Raw genomic sequence first — 26,268 nt, 5'->3', positions numbered from 1 at the left:
CTGTAATAAACCTTGCACATTATACTTCTTTATATATACATATTATATATTTTATGTTAACCACTTATTTTTAAGTCTACAGTTTATCTCACTTATCATATCCACATATTTTTTATATTTTTATTTTTATCTTATTTCCTATTTTTATCTTAACTTGATTTATTTATAATTCTACTTATGTTAATACTTTTTATTCTAATTTTATTCTATTTCTATTTAATTTCTTGTAACTGTTATTTGCACTGTCCATGGAGCGGACCTGTTTACATTTCACTGCCAGTTGTATATTGTGTATATAACTGTGTATGTGACAAATAAAACTCTTGAATCTTGAATCTTGAATCTTGAATTCACTGCGAGCCAGTTACGACAGGATTGTTTTGAGAGAAATTGCCGAATTACACTTTTAAACATAAGTATTGGGTTTCAAATACAGTATCTAATGACACAAATGTAAAAATATGTATTTTTTAAAGTGGTTTAAATGTTGACCTATCTTACTAAGCTGCTATTATATATAGTTTATCCTCTTTATTATATACAGAAATGGAGCATGGTGAACATATTTTGAACTCTGTTTTGACGTTTAATTTAACTTTCAAAACCGTTTAGTACAAACATTACTGTCACTCATCAATGGCATTTGTCACAGTTGCTAGGCAACTAGAACAATCCTCCGTAGGCTAGACCGTCCCATTTGACAATGCTCAGTCCAGCCTTTGAAGGATGCACCCTCTGATTTGGGACACAGCCCTGGACACGACAGTCACTCATGCAGAACACTACAAAAAATACTAGCCCCTAAACCTACCCCACGTCATAACTTTATCCTGGTTTGGGGAAGTATGTCATCCTGCAGCGAGGAAAAAGACAGGTAGCATGAAACTTCAGTATATGACATTGAAATGTAAAATAAGCCACTATACATTTATATAAAGACCCAGTCATATAAAGAAACAAATATATGGTGAAACCGCCAAAACGTAAAAATCCTGATACAGATTTTTGATTATACCACCCAAAACAAACTGTACTGTGTGTTTTAACACCACTCTTATGTGCAGTGAAGTCAAGGTTTTTAAATGACCATTTTATGATATTGATGCTCCTGAAATAAAACCCAGGAAGTTATGGTAAATTGCTTTTGTAAATAGGACTCATCATATCCAGTAAGTGTACAATGAAAACAAGAGTTTACATGTTTATTGGCATTGGCACACATGTCTGTTTGGTATCTGTCAGTAATGTAACATGCAAACCAATACAAATAAACACTGCAATATTCTTTTACAGGCAAAGGAGGAAATAAAACAATCTACAGTGACGATCACAGTAATATCGTTTCCTGGTCTTTAGTCCTGGAGACAAAAATAAACTTATAAAATTCATGTCATCAATGTATTTTGATACTCTCTATTCTCTCTCTCTATCATAAGTGTAATATTAACCGCAGAAGCTTTATGTCATGATCATAAAATATGACATAAAAACACCTCCTGTATGATCATATTTCTTTTGGACAAGTTTCAAGATCAGACTCAGTTATTTTATTGATTGTTTACCACCCTGGCAGTTGGTTATATGTATTGGTGGTGATTTTGTTTTGTTAGTTGTTTTTTCTCTATTGTATTGTTTCTCTAATGCTTATCAATATTTTCAGATTTGTATCTTTGATGTGAATATGCAGTTTGTACAGTGCATACCATCCTGTTACGGAGTACTCGGAACACAAAGAGGAATGTGAACAGAGTTTATTTGAGACAGCATAAACAGAATGAACTTGGAGAATGAAGATAATACTTGGAGGTAAACGCTGGAGAGCACACTGAAAGCCTATACAGGTTGATTGAACTTAAAGGGTTAGTTCACCCAAAACTGTAAATTGTGTCATTAATGACTGAGCCTCATGTGGTTGGACACCCGTCAGACCTCCGTTCATCTTCAGACACAAATGAAGATATTTTAGTGTAAATCTGATGCTCTGAAAGGCCTCCATTGGCTCAACTTTACACTCTCAAGACCCTTAAAAGACACTAAAGACTAAAGTTACAAAGTCCATCTCACTACAGCGGCTCTACAATAACTTTATGAAGACGAGAATAGTTTCTGTGCGCAAAAAAACCCTAAATAACGACTTATATAGTGATGACGATTTCAAAAGAATGCATCATGAAGCTTCGAAAGCGTTATGAATCAGTGAGTCGAATCATGATTCGGATCGCGTGTCAAACCGCCAAACTGCTGAAATTTGGCGATCCAAACTGCTGAATCGACTCACTGATTCATAACGCTTCGAAGCTTCATGAGGCCGTGTTTTGAAATCGTCATCACTATATAAGTCGTTATTTAGGGTTTTTTTGCGCACAAAAACTATTCTCATCGCTTTATAAAGTTATTGTAGAGCCGCTGTAGTGAGATGGACTTTGTAACGATGTCTTTTGTGCATTTTTATGGGTCTTGAGAGTGTAAAGTGCATTGAGCCAATGGAGGCCTTTCAGAGCATCAGATTTACACTAAAATATCTTCATTTGTGTCTGAAGATGAACGGAGGTCTGACGGGTGTCCAACCACATGAGGGTAAGTAATCAATTAAAGAATTTTCATTTTTGGGTGAACTAACCCTTTAAAACATTTATGGAAACTCGTTGCCCTAAAAAAGTTAATTTTGTCTTGTTGAAAAAACAAAACATTTCCAGTTTAATGTACTTACGATTTCAACAGAATTTAATTAAAAACTTTTAGTTAATTGAACTAACAGTTTTTAATTCAGTGGTATTGAAATTTTAGGTCACCATGATGGAGATGAGTGTTCATTTTAGTTGGGCTCTTGGCCCTTGACTCTTTAACTATAGTTTTTCGCTGACTGCTTTAACTGTGTATTTAAAAAAGCACATTAATTATGGCAAGGAAAAGCAAATTGTAAGAATAAAAGAGAATTAGTCACAATTTTGAGCACTACATGATTTAAAATCTTGAATATTATTTAATTACCATAATAGTGCTGGATCTCATGCTGTTGAATAACATAAATAACATCACGTAAATACAAAATGGATTACACATTACCTCTTTAACCAGAACATTTGAGTCTGAATGAGATTAGTGATTCAGCCACTACATGATGATGTCATCATCATCAATAAGCCAAAGTCATCATATCACATTTTCTCTTTGGCTTGTCTTGGCACACAGTTAAAGCAGCCAAAGAAAAATAAATTAATGTTAAAGAGCCAAGGGTCAAGAGTCCAACTAAAACAAACACTTATCTCCATCATGGTGAAACAGAAATAAAGTCAATTTGATTAGTAATGTGTGAAGCTGGTAATGCTGTTTGAGGAGTTGTTTAATCCTCCTCTGCTGAGATCTTCAGAGATTTAATGTCTTCTTTTATCTTCTGTTGATTTATTTAGTTATTTCAAAATGAAAACCTTAAACAAAATAAATTGTTTAAATAAAGTCAACAGTATCGTAAAATCATTTTTTGAGTGTAAACACAGCCTAAACTTACATTTTGTTTTACTGGCTAACTGCTATACATCTAATTTATTAGAGATTAATAATGTATTAGCTGTTTGAGACCTAAATGTAAAGTTACAAGGCCTATACCAGCAAACGTTGATAAAAATGCGTGCAGCTGCATCCATGCCTGACTTCAGTTCAAAGAGCCAATCAGCATCTTCCTTGTATTGGGTTGCATTGACAACCGACTAAAGTAGGCTCTTTTAAGTACATTTAATTTAAACAATTAAATAGAATGAAAAAAATAATGCAAATCGTACAACAAACGAAAAACATTGAGTAATTGAACAAATCTGTTGGAGTTTATGTTTATTGTACCTAAATAATTTGAATTAAAGCAATTTCAGGGATAACAGTTCAGGTGTGTGTGATAATGAAGTGCAGAAGTGACAGGTGACCATGTGACTGTAACATTACTCTCCCCTCCCCGGAGGAGCGTCCTCACGTCATAAACTGGGGTAGGACAGCGGGAGCCCTAGAGGCCGATCAGGAGAGATTCAGGCAGGACGGAAAGCCTCCAGGGCGGCACCGGCAGCTCAGGAGACCATGGAGGCGCTGGAAGCAGAGACAGGGGACGTCACTGGGCTCTGGACAGAAGGTGTTTCTCAATGTCAAGGATCCTTCCTCTGTAGGACTGGTCCTTCCAAGTCACTTCCTTCAGAGGCTAGGCGAGGCTCCTCTTTAGCATTCGGAGAACACGTAAATGGAACAGGCTAGCAAGTGCGCGTCAGCCTCATTACGTCAGTGAAAAGGTCCGTTGGCCATCAATAACGTAATTTGTATAATATCAATACGGTTGTAATTTGTACTGGCATTTAAAAGTTAAACTTTACTTATATTTACTACGGTTATAACAAATGTTTGGTAACGTAAATACTTACACTTAAAAAGCATATTGCCCCGTTAACGCTCCGACTCCGCCAACGTCCGATATTTTGTATTTTTTGAACAAGATAGCAAAGCAGCTGCATAGGATTGTGGGTGATTTGAGAGCGCGAAGTGCACAAAGTCTACTCGTATGCATCCTTTCCTGTATATGGCATGGGGACCTCACAGGGCTTTGGACAGACACAGGGGACGTCACTGGGCTCTGGACAGACACAGGGGACGTCACTGGGCTCTGGACAAAAACAGGGGACGTCACTGGGCTCTGGACAAAAACAGGGGGCATCACTGGGCTCTGGACAAAAACAGGGGACGTCACTGGGCTTTGGACAGACACAGGGGACGTCACTGGGCTCTGGACAAAAACAGGGGACGTCACTGGGCTCTGGACAAAAACAGGGGACGTCACTGGGCTCTGGACAAAAACAGGGGGCATCACTGGGCTCTGGACAGAGACTGGGGACCTCACTGGGCTCTGGACAAAAACAGGGGGCATCACTGGGCTCTGGACAGAGACTGGGGACCTCACTGGGCTCTGGACAGAGACTGGGGCGTCACTGGGCTCTGGACAGAGACTGGGGCGTCACTGGGCTCTGGACAGAGACTGGGGACCTCACTGGGCTCTGGACAGAGACTGGGGCGTCACTGGGCTCTGGACAGAGACTGGGGCGTCACTGGGCTCTGGACAGAGACTGGGGACCTCACAGGGCTTTGGACAGACACAGGGGGCGTCACTGGGCTCTGGACAAAAACAGGGGGCATCACTGGGCTCTGGACAGAGACTGGGGACCTCACTGGGCTCTGGACAAAAACAGGGGGCATCACTGGGCTCTGGACAGAGACTGGGGACCTCACTGGGCTCTGGACAGAGACTGGGGCGTCACTGGGCTCTGGACAGAGACTGGGGCGTCACTGGGCTCTGGACAGAGACTGGGGACCTCACTGGGCTCTGGACAGAGACTGGGGCGTCACTGGGCTCTGGACAGAGACTGGGGCGTCACTGGGCTCTGGACAGAGACTGGGGACCTCACAGGGCTTTGGACAGACACAGGGGGCGTCACTGGGCTCTGGACAGAGACTGGGGACCTCACTGGGCTCTGGACAGAGACTGGGGCGTCACTGGGCTCTGGACAGAGACTGGGGACCTCACTGGGCTCTGGACAGAGACTGGGGCGTCACTGGGCTCTGGACAAAAACAGGGGGCGTCACTGGGCTCTGGACAAAAACAGGGGGCGTCACTGGGCTCTGGACAGAGACTGGGGATGTCACTGGGCTCTGGACAGAGACTGGGGGCGTCATATATATATATATATATACACCGATCAGGCATAACATCATGACCTAATTTTTCTTTGGTCCCCTTTTTGCTGCCAAAACAGCCCTGACCCATCGAGGCATGGACTCCTCTAGACATCTGAAGGTGTGCTGTGGTATCTGACACCAAGATGCTAGCAGCAGATCCTTTAAGTCCTGTAAGTTGCGAGGCGGGGCCTCCATGGATCGGACTTGTTTGTTCAGGTCATCCCACAGATGCTCGATTGGATTGAGATCTGGGGAATTCGGAGGCTGAGTCAACGCCTCAAACTCGTTGTTGTGCTCCTCAAAGCATTCCTGAAGCATTTGTGCTTTGTGGCGGCGCATTATCTGCTGAAAGAGCCACAGCCACAGGGAATACCGTTTCCATGAAAGGCTGGACATGGCCTCAACAATGCTTAGGTAGGTGGTGTGTTTCAAAGTCATGTCAACATGATGGCAGGACTCAAGGTTTCAGGGCTCAGCATGGGCACCCTGACTGGTAATATCCGTTTTTTATAATACACCAATGGTTAGGTTTAGGGAAGAGATTGGGTTACATGTTCAAAACGTGTCTGAATACCATAGATAAAAAAAGAAAATAAATGTAAATAAAATTATGTTGGCTGATTAAATCAAGAATCACACTCCATGTCATAATGGCAAAATCATAGTTTCAATCATAGTCCAATATATAGTTTAATCATGACGATAACCATGCCCAACTGTTTACTGTCATGGACTTACATAGGCATCACTTCGGCGATTCCGTGAAACTGCCACAGATTTTGAGTCAAGGGGCCGTGTTATTTCATTCTGTGAGACCAGGTTGGTTCCTTCCTTGTAGCACTTTTGATAGATACTGACCACTGCAGACCAGGAACACCCCACAAGAATCCTTACGCTTGCCCATTTCTCCTGCTTCTAACACATCAACTTTCAGGACAAAATGTTCACTTGCTGCCTAATATATCCCACCCACTAACAGGAGATGAAGAGATCATCAGTGCTATTCACTTCACCGGTCATTTGTGCATACATACAGTCAAACCCAAAATGATTCAGACTCTCTGACCTGAGCATGTTTTGCTGAAGTGTTTTTTCTTTAATTGCTAATGTGACCTTTGACACATTTAACAGCTGATCAGTTGATTGTGATCATTACATCCCTTTCTATCAAAGTTATCTGACATTATCAAGATGAATTTGTTCTGACAGTTCTTGTCATGTTTTATTACCATTTACTAAACTATAGCAAATAAACTGTGATAATGTGAGATGATGTTGAAGGTGTCTGAATACATTTTGGTTTGACTGTATAATATGTGTACACACACACACACACACACACACACAAAAACAAACACACACACACACACACACACACACACAGGGGTTTTTTTGCGACCCATCACAGGAAACATTCTGCATTTTTATATTTTTAATAAAACATTGTTTAGTATGTTTTTTAAATTAAAAAAAAAAAAAATTAAATATGAGGACATATGAAATCTCATATTTCATGTTTACATCATAATACCAGTGTAATACCGGTGTCATTATACACATTTGTGTCCTCATAAATCACAAAAACAAACACACACACACACACACACACACACACACACACACTCAGGTTTGTTTTACTATCTAAGTGAGGACATTCCATAGGTGTAATGGTTTTATTCTGTCCAAACTGTACATTCTATCCCCCTACTCCTACACACACACACACAAACACACACACTACCCTTAAACCGACCCATCACAGGAAAAATTCAGCATTTTTACAATTTTAATAAAACATTGTTTAGTATGTTTTTAAAGCTATTTTAAATATGAGGACATATGAAATCTCATATTTCATGTTTACGTCGTAATACCAGTGTAATACCGGTGTCATTATAGCCTACACATTTGTGTCCTCATAAATCACAAAAACAACAACACACACACACACACACACACATAATGTTATGCCTGATTTGTGCATACATACAGTCAAACCCAAAATGATTCAGACACAGATATAATGTTTCACTACTGTGAAACATTATACATTTACACACACACACACACACACACACACACACACACACACACACACACACACACACACACACACACACACACACACACACACACACACACACACACACACACACACACACACACACACACACACACACACACAGCTTTAAATGATACCTAAAAATACAATAATAAAGTAAAAAGAATATAAGAATTTGCATTTAAATTAATGGCAATTGTATACAACAACAATGCTAATAATAATAATAATAATAATAATAATAATAATAATAATAATAATAATAATAATAATAATAATAATAATAATAATAATAATACAAGTGGAATTATAGCAGTTTACAGTAATGAAGGCCATGTACTTAATTGTCACGAAAATAATATTACAAATTTAAATACACCTTTAATTGTCAACATTTACAGTATTACCAAAGCATGATCAGCACCAAATGACAATAGGAAGTAAATAATGTGCTAAAACAGAAAAAAAGGAAATGAAAATGAAAATAAAAGACAGAGAAAAAACATCTGACCTAGAATAAGTGGTTTAGAAAATAGGAATACAAGTTAACTTTAATTTTCAGGTAAATGCAGTACTGTCGCTGTAATGAGGCCGGCAGACTCTCTCTCTCTCTCTCTCTCTCTCTCTCTCTCTCTCTCTCTCTCTCTCTCTCTCTCTCTCTCTCTCTCTCTCTCTCTCTCAGAACAGGTCGAGTCACCTGAGACAGGAAGTGCATGAACTATAAAGGTGTTACATGAAAACACGTCATTGAACACAAGATCAGAGCTGAATAATCCTCACAGACGCGCGTTATCGTCTCTGGACTCATCTCTGGGAGAATATGGTATGTCTGGCTTATTTCATCTGTTATATTAATGTTATTTAATGACAGCTGAGACAAGCAGAGGTAGGCTAAACGCTGTCACCTTTTCACGTGACAGCAACGATTAAGTATTCTTATTTTAAAACTACAAACGGTTTATAACTTCCTCTAGTATTTGAGTAGACTCAGATGAAGTTCACCGGCAAACCGGCAGTGTGGAGTTCAGCATTGTTTGTTAAATGTATGGTTTAGTATTGTTAAATGATTATATGTTGTGTCTTATTTAAGTAGATAGACAGATGCTCACTGCTTTTGATATTAGTTCACCCCTAGTTCACTTCATCAAATGCTTAACATGTTAATTTTGCTCCAATTACTGAAATCAAATGCAAATTATTAGAACATTATTAATAAAGAGGAAGACATTCAACTTTTGTTTGAGCCCCTTGGACAGTCTAGGAATGGATTTAAAGCCATTTTCTAACTCTTTAAAATATACATTCCACTGTACACACGTCAATGTCCAAGCCATATCAATAAAAACAATAAATGTACATAGAAAGTATATTTATAGCAAGTCAATGCTGTGTTACACTCAACTTAAATTTGTTGATTCTTGTATTACAAATAAAAATGGGCTTTTTAACTTTTTTAAGGAGTTAAAGTAATGTATAAACATATGTTGTCATAACTTATGGTTTGTTAGTGTGTGTATTTTGCATGCATTGGATCATTGTGATTAAAAACAATCCATCTATCTTTTATTTTAATTAATAAATTGATGACTTGAATGAGTTTATGGATCATATCTAGTCTAGGCCTGATCATTTATGTAACTATAACATCATATCTTGCATTTTAAATGTCGTTTATGGATGTTTCAGTGTCTTATTTAAGTAGATAGACAGATGCTCACTGCTTTTGCTATTAGTTCACCCCTACTAGTTCACTGCATCCAATGCTTAACATTTTAATTTTGCTCCAATTACAAATTATTAGAACATTATTAATAAAGAGGGAGACATTCAACTTTTGTCTGAGCCCCTTGGACAGTCTAGGAATGGATTTAAAGCCATTTTCTAACTCTTTAAAATATATATTCCACACGTCAGGCTGTCCAAGCCATATCAATAAAAACAATAAATGAAAGTATATTTATAGCAAGTCAGTGCTGTGTTACACTCAACCTAAATTACATGAAACTGAGTTGATTCTTGTATAACTTTGGCTTTTTAACTTTTTTAAGGAGTTAAAGTAATGTATAAACGTATGTTGTCATAACTTATGGTTTGTTAGTGTGTGTATTTTGCATGCATTGGATCATTGTGATTAAAAACAATCCATCTATCTTTTATTTTAATTAATAAATTGATGACTTGAATGAGTTTATGGATCATATCTAGTCTAGGCCTGATCATGTATGTACTATAACATCATATCTTGCGTTTTAAATGTTGTTTATGGATGTTTCAGCCTCATTCAGAAGCAAGAGAAACATGTCCGAGCAGCATCTGGACGGCGCAGGAGCTCTTTCACTGAAAACATCCGACAGACGGCGGGATGCAGTCGAGGTGCTGCCATCATCAGCCCGCGGGCCTGGGCCAGGACGGACACAACCACCGGGACCTGCAGATGAAGGTCGACTTCTTCCGTAAGCTGGGTTACTCTCCAGAAGAGGTGAAGGCCGCCCTGAGGAAGCTGGGCCTGGGCACGGACACCAACGCTGTACTGGGGGAACTGGTGCGGTCAGGGGCGAAGGCCGTGCCCTCGTCCAGCTCAGACAGCGATGATGCCAGCTTCAGTTTGCCCCATTGGGGAGGAAGCTCATCTAGAGGACAGGGCTCAACCCTGGAGGACAGCAGTGAACCCGAAAGTGACCTGAAACCTATAGTCATTGACGGCAGCAACGTGGCCATGAGGTGAGGTCACTGCTTTCAATAGCCTTTCATAGAAAGAGAGTTCTCTTAAGCACCCGGAAAACTTGCCAGTTTAACAAGTATCAACAGGTTGACTTTACAAAGGGAAATTTGTGATAACTCTGCTCTGCGGTTGTGAATTAACTTTTCCCAAATTATGCAAGGATTTCACATTTTTTTTACAATGCCTCCTCCCCTCAGAGCGTTGTAACTCACAATGGCAATAAGTTCATGCAACTTTGTGTTATGCTAAGTTGTAATGCAGTTACTTTGGTAACCCTTTACAATAAGGTTCATTAGTTAACATGAACTAATAATGAACTGCACTTATAAACCCTTTATAATGTCAACATTTACTAATGCATTATTCAAATCTTGCTAACATTAGTTAATGCACTGTGAACTAACATGAACAGCTGGATTTTTATTTGAACTAATGCTGAACAGAGGTGTTGTTCATGTTAACTAATGCATTAACTAATGTTAACTAATACAACCTTATTGTAATGTGTTACCGCTACTTTTTAGTGTCAAATAATAAAAAAAAAGCATAAAAATATCACATCCAAATAATGGCATGCAAATGCAGATTTGTTGATCGCTCTTTGTTTGTATTTGTCTAATAATTCAGTTTAGTAGTTTGTTGATTATAATATTAGTTACCACTTCCCATTCGGAGTTGCTCACGTTGCCTTTGGGCATTAACCTTAAACCTGCTTCTTGTGAAAAGATTTGTACTTCCCCTTTGTCCGTGCCTCTCTGTTCTCCATTATGCAAATAATATTTAACCTTTTCCCTTCCTGTATGCTCAACATACCTGGCTATATTTTGGTCATGCTCTCTGCAAAGGTCACCGTAGGGAATTCTGTGAAAGACATTTTTTTCACTAAAGTTAAAGAGATTTATCCGTCAATTGCAACACGTTCACAATTACTGTGTGCGAAAGGCTACGGGTGCATTGATTTTTGTGATGGCATCATGACGTAATGGAAAATGCTGTTTTGTATTGTTGTATTGTTGCAAACATTTCTGTCATCGTTTTTTATCTCGGTTTCTTTATCACTTGTACCATAAACAGCTCTGACAGGCATCTTTCAGCAACCGCAGTGCACCTTCCAGTTGTCTTATGGTATTCAGCTTTGTGGTTATGCAAATCAGCTTGTGTGTTTTAGCTTGCTTGTACTCGCATTATTGCCCTAAGCAATTCTAATTTCCAGAGTTGACCATTTTTGCTGTAATTAATTATTATTGCCTTCTGAATTCAAAGGCTGATCGGTCCTTTACACAGGGTTCCCACGCTTCTTGAAAGTACTTAAATTTCAGACGCATGGATTCAAGGCCTGGAAAGTACTTGCAAACAAACATAGGTCCTTGAAAGTGCTTGAATGAAAGGGTTAGTTCACCCAAAAATTCTGTCATGAATGACTCACCCTCATGTGGTTGGACACCCGTCAGACCTCCGTTCATCTTCAGACACAAATGAAGATATTTTAGTGTAAATCTGATGCTCTGAAAGGCCTCCATTGGAACAATGCATTTTACACTCTCAAGACCCTTAAAAGGCACTAAAAACGTCGTTACAAAGTCCATCTCACTACAGTGGTTCTACAATAACTTTATGCCGCGACGAGAATAGTTTCTGTGCGCAAAAAAACCCTAAATAACGACTTGTATAGTGATGACGATTTCAAAACACGGCCTCATGAAGCTTCGAAGCGTTATGAATCAGTGAGTCGATTCAGCAGTTCAGAGCATTATGAATCAGTGAGTCGATTCAGTGGTTCAGAGCATTATGAATCAGTGAGTTGATTCAGTGGTTCGGAGCGTTATGAATCAGCGAGTCGATTCAGCGGTTCGGAGCGTTATGAATCAGCTAGTCGATTCAGCGGTTCGGGGCGTTATGAATCAGTTATTCGATTCAGTGGTTTGGATCGCCAAAGTCACGTGATTTCAGCAGTTTGGCGGTTTGACACGCGATCCGAATCATGATTCGACTCGCTGATTCATAACGCTTTTTGGGTGAACTAACCCTTTAAGCATGAACTGCATTTTGTAATAGCGTGGTGCTATTAGAAAAATTGGCTTTCATGCGCTGCCAAAGCCAGAACAAAACCGCATTACGGGAGGAAGATATTTCAATATATTTCTGCTGTTCCATAAGCGCCATCTACTGTCTAAAGCCCTATTCGGACGGTAATTGTTTCTCGTGGGGTCATAAGGCATTTTCGTCATTGACAGGGGCTAGTCTGTGATTTTATTGTCGCCCGAGTCCAGAATATCAGTGTTTTTACCACCCGTGTAAAAATCCCCGGCCTAATGACCGACTGTTTTAGACAAACACCAGGACGTGTGGTCATTTAATTGATGTCCGAAGTCCACATCTCTGAGCTTTCAAGATGAGATCACTTCAGAATTCACTGTTTATATCCTTTTTGACCCCTGCAGGCCACCGTACGGTTGCGCTTTGCTGTAATTTGGATGCATTTTAAAGATCCTTTAAAATTTCCTTACTGAAATGCTGGCAAGTGTTTACAAGAGCAATATTTCATCACCACTCAAAAAATAAAAAGAAGAAAAGCACGTAAACATTTGAAATGTGCCGTTATTATTACGGCAGAGATTATATCTGTTAAATATAATATATGTGCAGGTCTTAAAGCCTTCAAATTGGTTTTTAAAAAGGTACAAGCACAGGTGATTTAACAAATAATTTTGCATATTTTTAATGCCTAACAATTAACTTATCCATATCTTTTCATTTAATTGGAAAATTAATGTATACAATATTATCTCTATATTTGTATGTTTTAATTAAGTAATGATTTAAAAAAAAAAAAAAAAAATGTGTGAAATAAATGTTAAAAGCAGGAATAAGAGCTGCAAGATCTCTCGTTAAAACTCGCTCGCTCCTGTACACCAGCCTTTTTCCTCATTGGAAATTGTATTTTAGTTGTCAGTTTATGCCTTTGCGTTACTGCATTAATGAAGGACACAGGTACAGTAGGTGTTTGATATATTGGCAGTAACACACACACCTTTATCATATTTATTGTGCTTGATTTAAAATAAAAGGTGCTTTAAAAAGTCCTTGAATCTGGTGTTCATGAAAGAGTGGGAACCCTGTTTACATGCAGTCACATCATTATCACATGACACAATCTGATTGACCTCTGCTGATCCTGCAGCCAATGAGATAGTTCAGTGTTTGCTTTTAGCTGGTCCTGCAGCGCTATCAGAGTTCCTCTGAATGAACCCCTCCACCTCCCCAGCTCCACCTGCCTAGATCTGAGACTGGCGTTATGTTTATTTATGCAGCAGCAGCAGCAGATCTTACACACTCACTAGGGGTGTAACCGTACACTTGTGTCACGATTCGATACAAACGTGATACTGAACCCACAAGATGATACGCAATATTTTAAGCCAAAATGAAAATAATATTACTATTTTAGTACTCGCACTTTCAATGCAGGTATTGGATCTCTTCCACACACACACACACACACTCTCACGGTGCTCACGCCTCTCCCGCTATTAATGTACTATACATATAAGAATAAACCACATAAAATGCTCTATATAAAAATATTAATAAAACGAAATGTGATTTAAGTGATGTTTGCGCTTTGACTTTGAGGAGTGTGTGCGCGCTTCAGACGATCAATGCAATCAGTCTCAGTTCTAATCGCAAGAAAGCGTGTCAAAATGACCTCTCTCAACCTGTAAATGTTTAGCTCATCCAAAAATGTATTTAATTTTAATTCACTCGTGTTGTTTTCACGCGTCACGTCGCATTTGAACATCCGTGTTTACAACAGTAAATCTGTCCATCATATAAAGCCACTGTTTCTTCAGAAGACTTAGATTTGGATTATTTCAAGATGCCTTTATGACATTTTTTGGATCTTTTAAGTTTGAGAGGAATGACTTTAAATGGAGGGACAGAAATGTATTTTCATTTCAGTTTGGAAGTTAAACGAAACAACATGATGACAGGATTTACATTTTTGGGTGAAATATCCCTTTTTAAATACAGCAATATGAGCCTTGGATTAAACGACTCTATATCGCGAATCATATGGACATCGACGACGCATATTTTCGCATTTTTATATCGATTAACGATGTATCGTTACACTACTAATGCTCACAAGTGAGTGTCTGTGTATCTGTTAGCAGTAGCAACATAGCAGATCTATCCCATCAAGACCAAATACATTCATTCGTTCATCAGGTTCACACGGAAGACAAAAAAATGATGATGCATGACATCTTAGAAACGTGACATTGCAAGATTCTGAAAAGGCAGCATGTGACCAATCCCCCGAGGACCTCTAACATGTGTGCACAGATCAGCAGTTTTGACATGCATATTTAATGATTTACTGATTTGTCAGACTAATACCATCTCTCTCTCTCTCTTTTACTCTCTCTTGTTCTCTTCCAGTCATGGGAACAAGGAAATGTTTTCATGCCGAGGGATTGAGCTGGCAGTCAACTACTTCCTTGACCGAGGACACAGAAATATCACTGTGTTTGTGCCTTCCTGGAGAAAAGAGCAGCCCAGGCCTGATGTACCTATTTCAGGTAGAGACACTCCCTCAGCGCTTTTGGTAAAAATGAGTCATCACAGACTGGTTTCTCGGAAAAGAGGAAACGCCCATCTGACTACAGACTAAGAGTTTGGGGTCAGCGGGTTTTTCAAAAGAAATGAACACTTTTATTAATTGAGAACACATTAAATCGATCAAAAGTGAACAATATTTTTAAATAAATGCTGTTCTTTCTATTCATCAAAAAATCCTGGAAAATAAAATGCATCACACTCTCTTTAAAAAAAATGAAGTGTTTTCAACACTGATAATAATCATACATGTTTGTTGATCATCAGATCCTCATATGAGAGTGATTTCTGAAGGGTCATGTGACACTGACGACTGGAGTAATGATGATAAATTCAGCTTTGATCACAGGAATAAATGACACTTTACTATATATTCACATAGAAAACATCTGATTTACATTCTAATATTATTGTTTTATGTCATTTTGATTAGCCCATAGATGAGAAGTAGAGATTTCTTTATTAAAACATTAAAAAACATCTTACTGACCCCAAACTTTTGAACAATGTATGCATCTCGACATCCTTGAATTGATTATTTATTTAGATTATCCACTGGCAATTGTTTTCTCTATATGTGTGTGTGTGTGCGTGTGCGTGTGCGTGTGCGTGTGCGTGTGCGTGTGTGTGTGCGTGTGCGTGTGCGCGTGCGCGTGCGTATATATGGCCAATCATATGCTGAAAAAGGATATTGGTTTGTTCTGACAGTTGTACATTTTGTTAAAAGCTGTTTAATAATCTGAAGCTTTTGACACTGTTATACATTAATGAAGAATATAGTGTTTGTTTAGGGGGTTTACATCTTAAACTTCGTCTTCTCAGCTGGTTGTATTTTAAACTATCTGTAAAATGTTAACAATTATCCGTTCATTGGTTTGGTTTGTTGCAAAACAGTCTCTCGGTACTGCTGCTAGTATAACATAATGACCTTTGTTTCAGGACTATAGAAACAACAGGCCCGAGGTGTTGATGTAGCAATGATAATCTCACTTGTTTATGTCCCAAGACAGTCTCTCTTTTCTTGCCAACGCCCCTGCTCAGATTCCTCAAGTTAATTTGGCCAAGAACCGTAATAACAAAGGTAGAATAATAAGGAAGAGTTATGTTTCCTGCAGGTCTCACTGGGAATTCCCCACCAGGAAGTTCAAGAGCTTTCCCTATTACCCACAGTTTGACTGGGAATCTTTAATCGAGTCTAGTGCTGCGTGCCTCTTTCCTGTTTCACAACTGATAGCCTGTTATTTGGGATCTTATAGTTCACCACTTCCCCATAGCAGCATTTGATATGGTCACTTTTAGTGGATATTAGATGGTAATATGAGGAAATAACCATTTGTTTTGTATCTGTAATGTAGAGAATCAGTAAGACAGGCGAGGCTGGACTCTGACTCAAGTCCATCTCAAGTCCGAGTCCAATACTATATTTTCAGCCTTTGTACTTGGCCTGGACCTGAGCGAGCTTCTAGAAAATATAGTATTGAGACAGACTTAAGTCTGTGTCTGGTCTTGAACGGACTCCGGTATTAAAACGTTGGTAATTACATCAACGCAGCATCACCTGCTTAACCTGTTAGCCTTCACCCCCGCTTTTGAAAAAATCCTAAGAAATGGCATAATCAGACTAAAACCGTTACAGTTAATGATTCCTTTGCACTAAAATCATAAGTATGGCGTCATTTGAAAGCAGACACTTGGCAGTTTACTGAAAATTCAAAATTATAATTATTTTCATAATCAAAAATAGCTATAATAAGCTTCAAAGTTTTGTAAAGTTATTAGAAATATATTTGTGTGAAATATCTTTATGAAAATAAAATTGAAGTTGGCATTTTAGCAATCTAGAAGTGCACTACAGCTGAAGCCACATGTCTGACCATGTTATATTTCAAATCTGAAGATGATAAGTCTAAAACTCTGAATTTTATGAAATGTTTTTCAAGATCATGTCATATGATTTTATTTTGAAATTTCTCTAAAATGTTAACTGATGTTTATTGCCATCTCTTCTGAGCTACCATTCAGTTTATTGTCTCTGTTGTTTTGAGGTGCAAACTGCCCATTCAGTTTCAGTCTCCCCAGAACACTTTCACTCCCCTCTGGCCAGGTTATGGCTCTTATTAAATTATTCTTTTGTCTTCATTGTAATCACTGACGACTCTCTATTCAAACTGTTCTATTCAAACCTCATTTATGATCAAACTTCTCACTTCACCTTCTAAAAAGCCTCAAATGCCGTTGTTGACAATAGAAACATTTCAGTTGGTTTTTCATTTCAGTCTATTCAAAATTATTAATAAAAATAACGTATTTGCCCAGGTGGCAGATGCATTGGCTAGCTAGCATGTTAGCTTAGCACACAATCAAAATACAATAAAGATTAAAACCATGTTTGTTCTCCAAAATTACTTTATATCACAAGTGGGATGTTTTAAATAACCTTCTGTGGTCTCATTTGGCTTCGGATCAAAAAATCAGACAGAAAATATATCATTTTACAATATTCTGCATATTGATAAAAGCTATGTCGAATAGCATTGCATTATAAATATAATCTATTATGAATACACCCAACATGGTATAAAGAACACAGACAAACCATACATCGTCGCGATTGTGTGTTTATTATCTTCAAATGTCTCTATTTGCATCTTTAGCGATCTCAGGAAGCTTTTATTATGGACTTCTATTATGGCACATGGTTCTTCTTCGTCTGTCTGTATCATATATGGACTACATGTGCACAGAGCGCCCTCCGGCTGCCAGGATGAACTGAAAACAACACATAAGAGACTCAATCGCTCATGATTAGGCTACATCTGCGCATTTTGAGGAAGTATTGAATAAAAAATACTCCTCTGTTTAGAAATTTGACACAGACATATGAGAATCTATCAATATTTCTCCTCATCTGCACACTTTTGAACTAAAAGCCCTGAGGGATGTTGATTTGTCGTGAGTCTTCGTGAGGAGAATAGAGGAGTTTTTTTATGAATGAAAGCAGCTGAGGCTCATATTACAATCAAACGGTACTGACGCGGTTTTCATATTCATAACTCCTGACACATATTAACAAATTACTGTCACTATAAGACTTTGAGAATAAAACAGAGGTAAAAAATGGAAGCTTGAGTCTTAGATCTTTTAAATGATGTATAGATTGTCATGGTAATTACTTACATCTGACAGTCATTTGAGCTAATTTAAACAAATAAAGCTTGAGGGCGAATGCCTCCTCAATCTGGTTAAGAGGTTAAAGGGGTCCTATAATGCCCATTTTTACAAGATGTAAAAAAGTCTCTGACGTCCCTAGAGTGTGTGTGCGAAGATTTACCCCAAAGATAATGTTTTATAGCATGTTAAAATTGCCACTTTTTAAGGGAGAGCGAAAATGCGCCGTTTTTGCATGCGTCCCTTTAAATGCAAATGAGCTACTGCTCCCGCCCCCTTTCAAGAGTGTTAGCAGCTCTGATTATCACACACACACACACTGAAAATGTCAGAAACTGTTCTGCCTTTTATGATCAAACCGGAGTCGGACAATTATGGAGAGACTCCAGAAGAAGAGACGACATGTAGAACGAGACAGGACACACACACACATGTAGAACGAGACAGGACACACACACACATGTAGAACGAGACAGGACGCTTCTGAAGGGATAGAGGATGAGTTTATGAGTTAACCATCTTCAGTCATTGATTAGCATATTCTGTCATGATAATCTATAAAGCGCTGGTGTGGGGTAAAATGAGCCAGAGAATATCTGCTGATGAAGAGAGAACAGGGATAGTTTAGTGTAATTACGGTTATAACTGATGATGTTATTTCGCTTTATGACATGCGTCTGTGTTTGTGTTCGTACTGTATCAATAAATGTGAGAGACGGACGACAGCTCGAGCTCGACTACAACAACTCTTCCTCTTCTCCACATGGCCTTTGTTGTGTTCCCGGGGGCGGAGTTTATGTATTTTAGGGTTAGTGATGTCACTAACCCATGAAGCTCGTTGTAGTCCCTACTAGCCGTTTGTTGTAGTTCCTAAAAAGTGATCTCTGTAAAAGAAAATATCTCCCTTTGCTTTGAACTTTGAGCGTTGTAAGTTTGCAGATGTTGTTTATGCTCAAAAAGCGACAATACACACTCACTAAAGTTAAAAAGTCAAATCATAATCAACCAGCACTTTAATAGAGCTTTTGTCATCAATTCAGTTAGTGCGCATAGATCAAGTACACAACATAACACAATAAAACAGGACATGCAATACTAAAGTTTAGAGATGCACCGATTGCAATTTTCTTGGCCGATTTCCGATTTTTTGTTTGTGAGATTGTCCGATACCGATTTTCTTTCTAATCACTTTTTCTTCAAAGCAAAAATTTTTTATTCTAAAATAAATTATTAAACATTACAACAGGATCTTCTCTCACTTAAACAACTCTCAAAAAATAAGTGTTCTGTGCCTGGAAAGAAGTGGAAATAACAAATAACTGAAAATCAGTTGCTTTATGAAACAAAACATTTATAAATTGACCTTTTTCTCTTTTTTACTAAATTACAAAAGATCCCATGAATGAACAAACATGAAGTGTACAATACTCCTCCAAATAATAGTTCAGTAATTTGGGTAATAAATGTTGCCAGCTAGGGATGTGACGGTAACAAAATTACAGTAGTCGGTACCAATACCATAAAAATGTGATGGTACTCAGTAATTTTTTTTTATTTAACCATTAAAAAAAATATTAAATGTATGAAGTTTATTATTTATGATGATAATCATTATAAGTAAATAATACATAAACATTTAAAGGCTGTATGCTGTTTACAAGTAAACATTGTTTATAAAAGAAAAGATCAAGTGAAAAATTATCAACCATTTAAGCATAATTATTATTATTAGTAGAGACGTATTATTATTTCATAGAGCCAGCGTTAAATCTACAGTAGGCTACAACAGTAGCCCAATATATTCTGTCAATTAAACATTTTTTAAACTGAACTTTTATTTTGACGGGTTGCCGTGACGACGGTTTGCCGTTGCCCTTGAGTGTCTGTGTTCATGATATGACAGTTTTCACAAATGAAACGGTAAATTCTCATGAAGTGACTGTTTATGCGTTCGGCTGATCATCCAGCGCCATGAAGTCCATCATTTCTTTGTAATTGCTTTGGTCTTTTCGCTGCTTATACCAAGGAAAGATAGGAGTGGCTGCAGACCTGTGGCTGGCTCTGAGCTCTGGCTAGCTTTAGCCGTTTTACCTTTACTAACGTTAGCTTCTTCAAACTGGGCATGTTCCGCGGGGTGATGGAGTTTTAAGTGTCTAATTAGGTTTGTCGTGTTGTGCGCTTTCCTGGTGGTTCCCCCGCGGTTTATTTTAACCTTACCATCAGGGCCGATCATGCAGAAAATCGGCCAATTCCGATCCCTGGCCGCTCAATCGGTGCATCTCTACTAAAGTTATTTAACTTTTAAGAGTTTAAGTTGTACATTTTTATTCTTACAGAAGTAGTCATAAAATTGTTTTGATGGGTGTTGAGAAAGACGGCCTCCATTCCTAAAATTGTCCACAAAGACAATAAAAAATGTGTTTGTCTGTACTTCCAGATCAGCATATTTTGGAAGAACTGGAAAGTAAGAAGTTTCTCGTCTTCACACCTTCACGGAGGATTGGAGGAAAGCGTGTGGTCTGCTATGATGATCGCTTTATTGTCAAGTTAGCTCATGACCTGGATGGGATTATAGTGTCCAACGACACCTATCGTGACCTGCAGAGTGAACGTCCGGAGTGGAAGCGTTGCATTGAGGAGAGATTGCTTATGTACTCCTTTGTAAATGACAAGTATGTACATCAAGCTTTTCTTCCAATGCTTTTGGCAATACCTCATCTCATTCCCATCCATTAGTCTAACCATCATCACTCCATCTTGCACAGATTCATGCCACCTGATGATCCACTCGGCCGTCATGGACCCAACTTGGATAATTTTCTTCGGAAAAAAACAATGTTGCTTGACCACAAGCGCCAACTCTGTCCATATGGTAAATATTTATCACTATCACCTAAGAATCCCATTTTTAACCACAAACCACTAATTGAAATGCATTTCTAGGGCTGTCAAGTTAATGTGTCAGTTGTGTGCAATTAATTATAAAATATAGCCCAATAAAAAAATGTATGTCAATCATTCCCAATGACTCGTCCCATATATTTCATAATAAGGGATTATCCTGCCATCACAGACACCCTCTGCCTGAAACTCTGTCTCTTTAAACCTGCCTTTTCGAAAAGCCTAGTCTGCTCTGATTGGTCAGCTGGACAATTTGTTTTGCTCCTCGGCATAGTGAAATCACTGACCCAATCGTTTTTTGAGGGTGGGATAAAGCAGGCCGTAGGTGGGCATTTCAGATGTGGGGGAGTAATTTCTAAATCACACGAAGTCCCCAAATAATACTAATCCCGTGCGAATAGGGCTATAGCAAAGTCACAGAAATAATGGCAGGACTACAAACAAGGCATTTTAGGGAGGTGTTTTTTTCTTAGATAGATTAACCCCCTTTGGTGTGGATTTAGGGTTAGGTCACCCTAACCCCCAAGTGCCCTTAAAATATCTGCATTTTTGTATCAACTGACAGCCCAATTATTTGACCTAACCCTATGCCAGAGGTCTTCAGTCCAGCTCCTGGAGACCTACTGTCCTGCAGAGTTTAGCTTCAACTTTAATCAAACACACCTGAATCAAGGTCTTCCAGATTGCTTGAAAACCACAAGCAGGTGTGTTGGAGCAGGTTGGAAATGAGCTTTGCTGGACAGTGTATCTCCAGGAGCAAGATTGACGACATCTGCCCTCTATGTCAACATACAAAGTGAATGAATGGAAGAACAAAAGTTCCTCAAATTGTCCTGGAGGGCAACCGCTCTGAAGAGTTTAGCTCAAACCCTGATCAAACTCACAAGACCCCGAGTAGCTTTCTTGGGTATCTTTGATTAGGGTTGGAGCTAAACTCTGCAGGTCGGTGGCCCTTCAGAGTTGGATTTGATCCAGGGTTGGATTTTAACAGCCCTGAAATAGACCTTACAACACATTTTATCTTTTTACTCTTCAGGAAAAAAGTGCACATATGGAATCAAGTGTAAGTTCTACCACCCAGAGCGCACTAACCAGTCACAGCGCTCTCTAGCCGATGAGCTTCGAGAGAATGCCAGACTGTCTGGCTCTAAAGAGGACAGAAGAACTGGGAGAGGCATGTACCCAAGGAATGACCCCGGGTTTGTGTCCAGCTCTCCCTCCTTGGAGCAAGAACTTGAACAGAAGCTCAAATTGGAGCCAGAGAGCTCTGACAGCAGGGGTATCATGCTCAATTACTGGGATGACATTTTGTCCACGAAAAAACCCTCAAATAGAGCCACTGTGGGACAGCGCAGTGCTTTGGTTGACAGAACCAGTCTGCAAGCACCATTCTCAACAAACCCTTCGTCCATTTTCAGTTACGACTCTGGGCTTGGATCCTATGAAAGCCAGTTTTCAGAGCCATCCCAGAGCATTGACTTGCATAGGATAAGATCAAGTCATCCACCATTGTCTGGCATCCATGCCGCATCTGCAAGTGGCCAGCACTACTATGACAACATGAGCCCTTACTCCAACTTTCAGCCCAACTATAATGCCTACAGCTCCCTACCTCTGTCCAACCAGGTCCAGAGTTCCAGTCTTCCTGGTTATGGTGGCTGGTCTTACCCTTTCTACTTACCACAGACGAGCAGTTTACCCGAACCTTTACCCTGCCCTAGCTCGCACAGGTCTCCCGATGGCTACAGAAGCCAGCAGATCTCAGCCATGCCACCGTCCAGTGCTTTCCGGGAAGAAAGAGAGGAGGTCAGGAAGAACCTTCATGCGATTTTCAACCCGCATCACGTAAACAAAGTTATGGAAATGTACCCAGAGCTGAAAGATGCACAACAGCTGGCTGCAGAGATTCTCAAACGCAAGTCCAGTGGAGAGTTCTTCTGATTCTTTGAAACTTTGGGTCCATGAAAAGGACAATGCATGAATAGTCTCTCAGCTGATAACCCCATGGCCAGTGCTCCGATATGTAGTGCTTTGGATGACCCAAGTTTGAGACCAGACTGTCTTTCACCATTCCCGATCCTGCCCCCCTTTCTCTCCCACTTCCAGTTGTTCTCAAACCTGTCCTGGGGAACCCCCACCAGTGCACATTTTACATGTCTCCCACTGCTCTATACCAGCGGTGTCCAGACTCTGTCCTGGATGGCCACTGTCCTGCAGAGTTTAGCTCGAAATTCCTCCAAACATGCCTACCTGAAAGTTTCTAGTATGCCCAGTAAGGCAGTGATTAGCTGGTTCAGGTCTGTTTAATTGTGGTTGGAGCTAAACTCTGCAGGACAGTGGGTCCCCAGGAGCAGAATTGAAGACTTTTGCCTTAAAGGGACAACTATGTACCATGTTGTACATAGGTCAGTGGCCCTCCAGGAGTGGTATTGGACACCTCTGTTCTCAAAAATAAAGAACACCTTGCCCATAAGTAGGTCTCACTCTCAGAAATAAATGTACAAAATGTTACGTTTAGGGTTACAACAGTTTGTCTCTAGGGAAATACACTTAAAGCTGAGGTCTAGGTGGCAGTCTTGGCCTAATGGTTAGAGAGTCTGGTAACCCGAAGGTTGCGGGTTTGATTCTCAATATTGTCAGGAAATGACTGAGGTTCTCTTAAGGCACCAAACCCCCAATCGCTCCTCGGGCGCCACAGCAAAAATGTCTGCCCACTGCTCCAGGTGTGTGTCCACGGTTTGTTCTCTACTCACTATTCCTAATGTGTGTCCACTAACTTGGATGGGTTAAATGCAGTGTGGAAAATCAGAGAATGGGTTACCATACTTGGCCTTCACATGTCTTCAACCCTGCTCTTCGGTGCTGCAAGGCTTACTTAGCCTGCTTCAGCACACCTGCCTGTGTATTTTCAAGTGATCCTGAAGACGTTGATTAGCTGGTTCAGGTGTGTTTGATTGGGGTTGGAGCTAAACTCTGTAGGATAGTGGGTCCGCAGGAGCAGGGTTGAAGACCAATGCCTTAAAGCAGGCATTCTCAACCCTGTTCCTCAGGGGCCACTGTCCTGCAGAGATTAGCTCCAACCCTAATCAAACACACCTGAACCAGCTAATCAACGTCTTCAGGATTAGAAGAAAGCTACAGGCAGGTGAGTTTGATCATAGATATCTAGATGTCATAGATAGGCTAGATGTCTCGTCCGCGCTGCTTGTCAATGGATCGACGTCCACATCTGGTGGCCATCTTGTCACAGTCAGCTCGCTCACTTGCTCAGATCACTTGCCTTACATCAGGAGCCACAGAGCCTGCCAGAAAGCTTTCCTGTGACAAGATGGCCACCGGTGATGATGTTAGAGACTCCGCCGTAAGACATCTAGCTTTTATTATGTATATCTATGAGTTTGATCAAGGTTGGAGCTAAACTCTGAAGGACAGTGGCCCTCGAGGACCAGGGTTGAGATCCCCTGCTTTAAGGATACATGTTACTACCCTAATATGTACCATTTAGGTGTAGCTAAGGTACTATCTTTACCTTTTGAGGGTACTGCCCCAGTGACTTGCTGATGTGCCCCTGAATGTACTGTTTTTGCTCATTTTTTCTTACAGTATGACTCTGGTGTGTTCATCTTTTCTGTGTTTTGGAGGTTCCGGATTGGGGCTCTTTAAAGTCTCGGAAACCTAAATGACTTATCACATAGTACATGTGGTAACTACGTATGACTACAAAGTCAAAAGTGTGTCTAGTTGTTTTTAAAGAGGTTGATGCACATTGCATCAATTGTTGCTCCTAACGTGTAGCAAACTGTACCTTTTCTCTAAGGCTGCAGATTTGGTTTGGACAGAAGCTGAAATTCTTAATGTATTTTTATGTAATTACAGTCATTAAGGGCCAGCCCTGTTTTCAATGTTCAGAGTAGTTTTGTAGTTAGTAACTCAACTTAGCTGCTAATTGTTGATTCAATTCTACTCCACCACAGAATCACTTTAAATATGAATAGATTTGTTTCCTCGTTTGCTGCAGACTTTTCATTGTGTTTCTGTTTCAGTTATTACGGATGGGGAATCCCCTGATACATTTTTATTATAGTACTCCGGTCGAGCACTACAATTTGACTCTGACGCATTGCAATTTCTGAATCTTGCCACTGTACTGTACATTATATTTCATTGTGCTTTAATGTTGCATGTGATGTAGTACTGTGCAATTTGAATGTACAAAGGACATCTCGCATCTTTCCTGCTATGCAAAATTGACATTAGTCATCTCGATGTTCAAACGTCCGCTCTCAAGCAAGAGACTATTGTATTCTTTGCACGAATTAGTCATGATTTACGATATGCGTGTCAAAAGATGTTGAAGCCTTGACATTAAAAAAGGCTTTAGATGTGTCAATTCAACATAATAATGACATCATTATTATTATAATAATTATACTGATGTTTTAGCCACTGTTTTCAAATGAGCATATTGTTATTTGTGTAATTGTAGCACACTGGTGTCTCTGATTGGCTAATATCTATTTAAACTTTATGTGTTAGTCCAGTTTCATGTTTTCTCTTCAGAGGAGACGGTCTAAGCAGATTTTAATTATAGCATCTGTTCCCAAAGATGTTCCATTAACATGCGCTCGTGTGCATTTTGTTGTTTGTTTCATACTTTACTTGTCACGTGTAGTTCAAGGTGTCCAAGCAGCAACATGCAACATGTTTGTTATCTGCCAGTGCCTTTAATCATTAATGTGAACAGGAAATAAGTTCTCAGAGTTGTATTGGCAAATGAAATGAAAAAAGATGTACTTCCTGCTCCTTGTCCCTTAAACATTCATTCAAATAAAATGATAAATGTGTATTTGGCTTTTTGGGGGGTTTTTTGCTGCTCACTGCTCTCACAAATAAAAATGCTATATTTAATAAAGGTGCAATTACCAATCATAAAAATACAGAAACCCAGTAAGTAGTAACAAAAAGATACACCAATCCGGCATAACATTATGCCCTAATTCGGGGTTCGGTGCACGCGTGTAACGTTACCGAACGGTTTCCGAGTGCAATCTTTAACAGTCTGCTTTGTTTAAGCGCGGCACACAGTTCA

General features: G+C 39.4%; 1 protein-coding gene across 1 annotated transcript; it reads left to right on the top strand.

The window, feature by feature from the left end:
• Positions 1-8,514: 8,514 nt before the first annotated feature.
• On the top strand, positions 8,515-26,023 carry zc3h12aa (zinc finger CCCH-type containing 12Aa). The gene is made up of 6 exons (XM_079837899.1): positions 8,515-8,591; positions 10,044-10,489; positions 14,934-15,073; positions 20,716-20,950; positions 21,044-21,150; positions 22,216-26,023. The coding sequence occupies exons 2-6, from the start codon at positions 10,131-10,133 to the stop codon at positions 23,118-23,120; spliced, it is 1,746 nt and encodes a 581-aa protein (XP_079694025.1). The 5' UTR covers positions 8,515-8,591; positions 10,044-10,130; the 3' UTR covers positions 23,121-26,023.
• Positions 26,024-26,268: the final 245 nt, after the last annotated feature.

The sequence above is a fragment of the Gobio gobio genome (genome assembly GCF_949357685.1).
Source record: "Gobio gobio genome assembly, chromosome: 15".
In the NCBI taxonomy this organism is placed as follows: domain Eukaryota; kingdom Metazoa; phylum Chordata; class Actinopteri; order Cypriniformes; family Gobionidae; genus Gobio; species Gobio gobio.
Note: the sequence above shows the minus strand (reverse complement) of the source record. Positions and strands in the feature narration are given on the sequence as shown.

Coding starts and splice junctions, on each gene's coding strand:
- zc3h12aa (XM_079837899.1), top strand. CDS start 10,131: ATGCAGTCGAGGTGCTGCCATCATCAGCCCGCGGGCCTGGGCCAGGAC. Junction 10,490..14,933: donor GGCAGCAACGTGGCCATGAG/GTGAGGTCACTG, acceptor GTTCTCTTCCAG/TCATGGGAACAAGGAAATGT. Junction 21,151..22,215: donor GCGCCAACTCTGTCCATATG/GTAAATATTTAT, acceptor TTTACTCTTCAG/GAAAAAAGTGCACATATGGA.